At 43.2% G+C, this 9,323-nt stretch overlaps 1 protein-coding gene across 1 annotated transcript in view; it reads right to left on the bottom strand.

The window, feature by feature from the left end:
• Positions 1-386: 386 nt before the first annotated feature.
• TBXAS1 (thromboxane A synthase 1) overlaps positions 387-9,323 on the bottom strand; it is a 458,190-nt gene continuing 449,253 nt past the window's right edge. The window contains exon 14 of the mRNA XM_078673199.1: positions 387-1,182. Coding sequence (XP_078529325.1) covers positions 1,108-1,182 — 75 coding nt within the window. The 3' untranslated portion in view covers positions 387-1,107. The remainder of the gene's footprint in view (positions 1,183-9,323) is intronic.

Raw genomic sequence — 9,323 nt, 5'->3', positions numbered from 1 at the left:
TCTAAGATGGTTCTTTGGAGGGGTGTAGGGGGGTCAGGAAGTGTGGCGTACATTTTGGAGTCCCTGTAATATCATACTGAGCAACTGGAATTTAACATCCTATTGACATTCATAGGCTAATAAAATATTCAACTACTAGCTACACATGTGAATGTATGCAACAATCAAAGCAAAAATACAGCGTAACCTTCTAAACTATTCGGAAGGTTAAATGTCCAGTCAAGAATTTAAATTATATAATTATTGTGTACAAATGACAAACTAATTATGAAAAGGCACTATGTAAGACCTCTTTCAGGTCTACCTGAGTAGCTTTAGCTAAAATTAAGCAGTTCGTTTTTAATCATCGATAATGTCCAGTACCCCATCAGATCCAGAGCATGTGGTGCAGCAATGGGTTTTACTCAAGGATAGATAGACAAAGCATCACAAAGAATGAAAACGGTTCCCTTTTGGAAAGCAGCCTAGTAATGCTCCCCTTATAAAAACATCTGAGTACTCCGAACAGGAAAGAAACAGCAGTGAGCTATAAAAAGCATTGGTGTGGTCCAGCTGGCAGAGTCCTGTGCTCCAGCTCCAAGCAGTTCCTGTGTTCACTTGTTGGTTGTTGTTGTTGCAGCTCTTAGTCTTTTCTGGCTGGTGACGCAAGTGCGTAGAAGACACTTACGTGCACTGTAAGCTCTTACCAGGATAGCTCACTTAGGTGCTGAGGCAATACTTTACTGAAGCAAACTCAGTTCACCTGCTTCCCGAATGAGGCAGTTCTTTGTTAGATGTGAAGGCAGTGGAAGGGATGTTCATAGGGACTGTCCTTAACCAAGAGACAACCGTCGCTAAATTAGCATTACAAATCCTGGAATCTTGGAGCGATGATACCATATGGCCACAGGCAACAGCCATGGTAGGATGCAGAAGTGTAGCCGGGTTCAATGAACTAAGCAGCAGATTTTACTTGTACCTGGTTAAAGAGAGATTCGTAGCAGCTTCAGAGCATGTGTGAGTTGTTTCTAGAGCCCATCCTGCAATGAAATGCTGCCAATGTACATCACAAAGGAAATCCACATCATGACTGGTTTTGGTAAGACATGCAAGCGTGGATGTCCAGTTCTACCGTGGTACTACTTTCAGGTGGATTCCATCCTTGGGGCCCACAATCGCTGAACTGTTCACCTGGAGAGGAATCTGGTTGGGGAGAAAAATACAATTATTGTGTGCAGAGTAAAGAAATGACCATTTGTGCGTGAAATATGCAACCAATAAATTAATTCAGGGTAACTGTGGAATAACATGTATTACTTTTGTTTATTAATAAAGCGTATTTTATTCCATTATTTAACTTTTCTTCTTATTCAGCACACAGTCTTCCTGCAATACGACCCCACAGTGGTCTCATCAGCTCATTGACCTTGGATCTGCTAGAGCATTATATGAATGCCCTCTCATGCCCTGTGTAGTACCTTGCACATGTGCTCATACCTCAGTCCCTCCTCATACAAACCTTCTGGAAAGTTACGAATGCTGGAGCATTAGAGGGAAAGATAGGGGGGTGGGGGTCAGAGCACAGAAGGTCAAAACATATCTGGCAAAGGATAAGAGACACTGGACATAGAAGTTTCCCAGATCCTGCTCGCCCCCACATGTGACATTAAAGAAAAATTCACTGTTTCTGAACAGAACCAAGCTAAAATTCAAGCTGCTTGTGATGGCTTGGAGGAGAGGCTGGCAGACATCACAGAAAGGCTACTTGTTATGGAAACCTCTCTGGGATCACTGCAGGAGGAAGTAAAAATAAACCAAAAGAAAATAATTGCATTGAGGGCAGGAGAAAGGGAGCAGAGAGACCAACTTGAAGTGTTGGAGAACAATTCCAGAAGGAATTATCTAAGGGTTCTAGGCATTCCGGAAGGCATGGAGGGAGGAAATGTAAAGAATTTTGTAGTAGAATTCTTCACGGAAACAGTAAAATTAGATCTACAGAATGACATTCAGAGGGTACATCGTGATCCTTTTAGAAAACCTCCAGAAAAGGGAAAGCCTAGATTCTGATCAATTTCCACACATACACTACCAAAGAGCTGATTCTCTCAGCGGCCCTCAGGAGCAAGCAGTTCCAAAAGAAGATTGGTCCTTTATGATTAGGTCAGACATCTCAAAGGCTACTCAAACTCGCCAATGGGAATTAGGAAAGTACATCGAAGACTTGAAGACTTTAGCGGCAACTCTTAGAGTTATGTGGAACAACACAATGTACAATATGAGAGAGGGGGCTTAGTTAGAGAGCTTGTTAAAATCAAGACTCAAAGATTCCTAAACTGCTTTACGTCATTGTATAAGGCAGAGGCACGGAGCTCAAACAGGGTATGTTGGAATACCCAGATAGGATACAGGGAGGGGGGCATGCAGACATTTTTGTGTTTTTTTGTTTATTTGAGCACAGGTTGGAGCGCAGATAGGGAAAAAAATAAAAAGATATGGGTCTCATTAGTGCAAAGGGATAGTATTTTAGGAGTGAGAGGAGGGTTTGAAGGTTGGCACTTTATAGGGAAGGGAAGGAATGACCAGAAAGAATGGCTAACAATTTAAGAATAATGTTGTGGAATGTGAATGGTTTAAGGGTGTCTTCCAGGCAAAAGAGGATTCTCAAATTTATTAAGCTTTCTGATACTAATATTATCCTATTGCAAAAGATACATCTACGCCGTGAAGAGTGGCTAGAAATCTTAAAGAGGAACAGATGGATTTTGCATCTGGTGTGTACAAACCAGACTTGTAATGTGAAGGGAGTAGCTTAACATGGAATGTGAAAGGCCTTAATTCCCCTAATAAAAGGAACCAGGTCTGGAAATCCTTACACGATCATCAGATTAAAATTGCGGCTCTGCAGGAGACATATCTCCCATGCAAGGAGGAACAGCGGTTGAAGCATAGGGCCTATCCGCAGATTTTTCGCTCCTCAGAACACACAAAGCACAATGGGGTGGCGCTCCTTTTTCATGACTCGTCCCATTTATTCACCATGACACTAAAAAGGACAAAGAGGGGAGGTTCCTGATGGTTAGGGGTGAGTTACGAGGTCGAACCTGCACCATAGCTACGATTTATGAACGTAACACAGGGAAACATGATTTTCTGATCTCTTTTCTTGCCGCGCTAGAGGGGTTTCCACGGGGTGACATCTTATTGGTTGGAGACTTCAACCTGATATGGGACTTCGCATTGGACACCTCACACTTCCAGAGGGCACCAGGGGGATATTCAGCAAAACACTTAAAGAAGCTCTTATGGGGTTGGGGTTAGTTTGGTGGAAAACCATTCAGCCGTTCGGGCTAAAAGTGAGTCCAACCGCCCTATGGAAATTAACATGGGGAAAACACGTTTTGGGACCCCCCTTTTATCTCGGCCCCCGCTTGACGAATCCCCCCCAAACTTTCAGGGAAGGAGCGGAGCGCCGCGAGGCAAAGTTAAGGAAAATTTCAGGAAGATTCCTCAACCGGCGCCAAAGTTATTCCTAATAGAATGTTGCGATTTCCCAAATGGAAAACAATCCTAACTATATATACCTACTGGCTATCGCCAGTAGGTAATATATATATATATATATATTTATATATATATATATATATATATATATATATATTCACTGAAAAAACCATAGGTTATACACCATATATAGTTAGGAATTAGCATTTACAAAACCTTGAAAATTCACTGCAAAAACCATAGGTTAGAGACCATATATAGTTAGCTGGACATTTTATTGACATAAAACCAATGAAATTCCATATATAGTTAGTTGCACTAACTATATATCGCGCACCCGCAATCCACTGCTGATGATGTCACATATTACATCATTCATGACATGGTCAGTGACATCACTGATGACATCACTGATGACATATCAAATGACATCACTGATGACATCACTGATAACAACATCCAGTGATTTTTTGTTTCTATAAAGTTTAAATATGTCTTACATATTGAAGAATGAGTGGATGTGTAAGTGTCTGGACGAAGGATTTACTAGGTGCATGACTGACTGTATGAGTGAGTGATTAAATGTGTCTCACTGAGTGCATGGGTTAGTGACTAAACTGTCTTAATTTGTGCATCATTATGTCTGTTGTTCTGTAAACTGCTGCATGTGTTGATCAGTAGCTATATGAGTAACTATATGGGTTATTGATTGATTGCCCAAGTATTTGTATGGGAGACTGAGTGTGTGTGTGGCTAGCTGGGAGGTGTGTGACTCTGTGCAGATCAATCTGTACTTGTATCAATGATTGTATAAGAAGGTAAGTATGTGTTAGTATATGTTTGAAAATGTAAGGTGCTCTATGTTTAACTGTATAGACAAGAAAATGGAAGTCTCATTGATTCTTTACAGGACTGACTAGGTGTGTGAGTAACTCCATGGATGAGTGGCAGACTGTGAGTGTCTGTATAGGTGTATGAGTGCATATGATAGTGTTGTAAAGATGAGTGATTGTATGTATGAATGATTGTATGGGTGAATGAGTGAAGGTGTGTGTAGACGTAGCAATCAGTGAGTGCGTATGTAGTAACTAGTATTGGTGTGTCAATGGTTTCAAAATTATACTCTTTTTAACACTGGGTGAAACAGAGGTTATATTAAAATGTGAGGAGATGCATTGTATTGTCACATGAATGATATCATCAGTGATGTGGTCATTGATGTCAAATGAGATGTCATCAGTGATGTCATCAGTGATGTCATTTGAGATGTCATCAGTGATGTCATCAGTGATGTCACTGACCATGTCATGAATGATGTAATATGTGACATCATCAGCAGTGGATTGCGGGTGCGCGATATATAGTTAGTGCAACTAACTATATATGGAATTTCATTGGTTTTATGTCAATAAAATGTCCAGCTAACTATATATGGTCTCTAACCTATGGTTTTTGCAGTGAATTTTCAAGGTTTTGTAAATGCTAATTCCTAACTATATATGGTGTATAACCTATGGTTTTTTCAGTGAATTTTCAAGGTTTTGTAAATGCTAATTCCTAACTATATATGGTCTATAACCTATGGTTTTTTCAGTGAATTTCAATGGTTTTTTAATAGCAAATATCATAAGCTGTCGAATGTCAAGTACGTGGTAAGTAAAAACATTTTCGTGTTTATGCACACTGATCTGCTTTGAATGCTGCCCCCCACCCCTCATTTCTATTAGGAGTACTCTCTCTTTGCAGATAGTGAAGGGTAGTTAACGCAGCCCTTTGCCCCCTTTGTAATCCGTCGTGCCTGCTTCTCTCTCCATTTGATTGATTGTTCTCTTTGGTTCATTCTCTATTTACAAACAAGCACAGAGTCGCAATACTCTGTTTAGTCTTTGCAGATAGCGAAAAATCGTGTAAAAAAACAAAAGGAATCGAACAAAATCAGTAGGCCACTAATGGGATCTCTTTTTGACCTCGCTAAAATAGAAATATTAGGAACAACCTGTTGAAAATAGCAATGCGTATGTAGATAAGCGGCGTTCATTTGTGTTCACAGTACCCCTTGTTGATTGTTTCAATCGAGCATTGAATTGTTCGAAGTTGGTTCTCTTAAGGATCTTCTCTGCCTGCAAACGAGGAAGAATAGGAATATTCTCTCTCCCTTTGCAGATAGTGAAGGGTAGGTAACGCAAGCCTTTAACACGTCGTACCTATTTCATTCCTCATTGATTGATTGATTGTCCGAACATTGACTGTTTGGGAATTAGTTCTTTTTGGAGGTATTCCCTGTTTGCAAATAAAAGTAGGAAAATCTTTGCAAGTAGTGAAAGGGTACGTAATGCGGACCTTTCTCCCCCGTTGTAATCTGTCATGCCTATCTACTCCCCACTGATTGATGCACCTGTTTCACCCGGACCATTTACTAGAGATACGTTATCTGACCCGACCAGAGAGCACCCCTAGTGAAAAGGACATATGCAATAATAACGAAGTGATCACTGTATCCTGTTAACAGAAACTTTAGCATGAAACAACCTGGAAAGAAAAGAATAGGAAAACGAAAATCAGTAGGCCACTGATGAACATGAACTTTTATTAAACAACGAACAAAGAAACGATAACATAACGTAATGATAAAACCTATTAATGTCCTAGAAACAAGAAAACGTTAAAATATGCCAGTAGTGAGAGACCAGAAAAACAGTAAGAGAAACCAAATCACCCCTCGCTGTCCCACCGCCTGCCACGCCAAAAAAATCGATAGACTAGGGAAAATGCAAGTCAGTAGAACATCCGCCCCCACTCTGGAAACTTCCAAGGTGGGGCAGGGTTGCGGCTACGCCCAGCCGGGAGCAGCCCATATAAGGCAGGTCCTGCTGCCACGCCTCGGCCAGGAGATCCTAACGTAGGGTGTAGCCGGAGGAGAGGCCGAGGCCAGCGGGACCCGGCCAGGGGATTGCCTTTACAACGCTGAACAGTTGCAGGGGGGGGGGAATGTCTCCTCGACCCTCCCGTCTCTCTCCCAGTCCGGCCGCGGTGGCCCTTGAGAGTTGCAGGTACTCCCGCCACATGCTCTTCCGGTCCGGCCACCAACGGTCGGGGGGCCGAGGACGACGGGATCCGGCTGCAGCCGATAAACCAAGAAACCCGTTCATGGGGCCAGAGCCAGGGGCGTCCGGCCGACATCTACCGGAAGCCCGGCCCGAAGACGGACGGGACACTTCTTCTTTCTTGAATAATGGCTGCGACAACACTGGGGGGGGGATTTCTTCCACATGCCTCCGACCCCCCCCCCCTCGTCCTCATCGCCTGGTCCGGCCATAACAAATCTCAAGCGAGACGCCGTGGGGTGCACTGGGAGGGAGAGACGGTGCGAACAGGCCTCTCCCGCCTCCCCAGGTGGAGGCTTCCCAGCTGCACCCTCAGCGCTCCAGGCGCCCGGAAAAGGGTTCTTCCACTGTGGCCATGCTGCAACGTCTCGCCCGGCAGGGTGGAGCCCGTCCGCTCATTTGACCCCGCGATCGCCAGTAGCTACCGAACTCTCAAAATGGCGGTCGACCTGGCAAGAGCGGGCCCAGCATAAAGAAATGGCCCGGTCACTGCTTGACTCCACCACCGTAGTCCTCCACGACCTTGAAGATTCTAGAGGAGCCGCGGTAGTCTCCGACCCCCGATGGGGAATGACTGCCATGATCGCCCGTGGAGTGAAGAAACTGTATCCGCGGGACGTCGGCGCTCCCATGCTGGCGCCAGCCTCACTTTGAATTACTAGAATCCTGCAGACCTCAGTTCCGGTGAAAGCACAGTGTGACCCGGTAGGAAAAATTGTTGCACCCCCTCCCCTTTTTCACTGATAGTTCAAACCACCGATCCTTTCCTTTGCCCTTTTAACGGAACTTTGGACTGCCTCCCCCTCTTTTACATTTTCTAGAGAAAACAAAACATTAACCACTACATTAGCATAGCAGTTGACACCAGAACTGTTTTCAAATTTAAAACCAACAACATCTTCAACAAAATCCTTTTTGTTTCTGCTGTGACCCTGCTACAGCACAGGCATTGTCCCCAGCAGTAATTCTGCGATGCCGGTAAGAATAGCTGTGGTGCCTACTGGACTCACTCACCCCCGCGGCGCCCCACGCCGTTATTTGCTGGGCGGCAACTTACTAGACATCACTTTCGTGCCATCTAGATTTCAGCGCGTTCTGCTGCCTTGTAACTATTCGCACAACAGACCGCTACTGACAAGAATATTTCATTATTGGTGCTGTCAATTTCAATAAATCTATTGGATAATTCAAAAGAAATTGCCACGGTCTCTTCGTTGTTTAAATGTTTTTACTGTTTTTGTTTTGTTGTATATATTTATATGTTATTAAAGTTTTATATTCCTACTACTTTGTTGGAGTGCTACATATTTTTAATGTGACACATAATTGTAAAAACTTTGATGTACCAAGAGTCATTCCTGGAATCTTCCGCTTCAGGCTCGGTCCCCTCCCCAATCACAATACAGGATGGTTTTCAGATAGTAGGAACGCGTGTGGTGTGACGGATCTCATCGGGTGTGGGCCTTGATCTACTATAACTCCTTTGAAGAGGGGTGATTCTTTACAGCTGGGGCCATAAACTACATCTGCAGGGCTAGCTGATAGCCTGGACAATCGGACACAGAGGAAGAGGAGTGTCAGAGGGTGCGGTAGTGAATAGGGCGAAAGGGAGGTGTCGGCCGGGCACAGAGTGTGATTTTCAGGGAAGAGCAGCGCAGATGGGGGGAGGTTTATTGCCCATGCATAAGACAGAGAGCGGGGGTGACCAGTGCCTGGGGAAGATGCTTGCGAGGGTGAGGAGCCATGCTACGAATCGACAGCGTGCAGAGAGTGGGTCTGGTCAAGACATCTAAAATGGCTGCCGTGCACCACAAAAGTGTGGCATTTCAAAAAAGGCAAGATGGCGCAAACAATGTTTTTCAACACTTCCTCATTTCCTTCGAATCGAACGTTAACAGACGTTGGGGCATATTACCAAAGTTAAGCGATATTTATCGCTAACGATGCTTACCAACGAATTTTTTACCGCTAAGCATCGTCAGAAATTATCGAAGATAAACCTTGCTATTATCAAGGTTTATCGCAAATGCGATAATAAACGGCCGCAATGCATCAATATCGCTAAAAACTCAGCGATATTCATGCATTACCGAGCTAATGCTCTTAGCCATGTTATCCACCTCCCATTGGATAACATGGCTAAGAACTGCTCAGGGCAGGTGTTACTTTTTGGAGATATTCGCGCTTAGCGCGAATATCTCCAAAAGGAGATAGATATCTTGCATGTTGTAATGCAAGTTATTGTGGTATATGGAACTCATACCATAATCTCTCAGGAAAGCAGAAACTGATCCTTTTGGGACCGCCTAAAAAGGCCTAGGGGGTGAGGAGTACTCTACTTTGCCCCCTTTTCACGTTCCGAACTATTTTATTTTACTCTCTTCTGTAATTACACAAAATAGCAGCGATAAGATGCATCGGAGACACAGTGAGAGAAAGGAGGCCGGAGATGAAGAAGAGATGTCAAATACACATTGGAGATAATATAGTGGCAGAAGGGAAGTAAATATGAGTAAACTTACCATGTAACATAAAAATGTTGCACTCTATACTATAAGTCTCATTTTATACTACAATCACTTCGCTACAACCTCATAAATTAAAAATAAAAATGAATAATGTCTCAAACAATTTTTGATTTCTAAATATAAATTTATTCTTCAGAATTTTCTAAATTTGAAAGAACTAGTAACATGTCCTCATCAGCAATGTCCTCATGAAAAGTCTGCAATGATGATT

The sequence above is a fragment of the Lissotriton helveticus genome, chromosome 1_1, assembly GCF_964261635.1.
Source record: "Lissotriton helveticus chromosome 1_1, aLisHel1.1, whole genome shotgun sequence".
NCBI lineage: Eukaryota > Metazoa > Chordata > Amphibia > Caudata > Salamandridae > Lissotriton > Lissotriton helveticus.
Note: the sequence above shows the minus strand (reverse complement) of the source record. Positions and strands in the feature narration are given on the sequence as shown.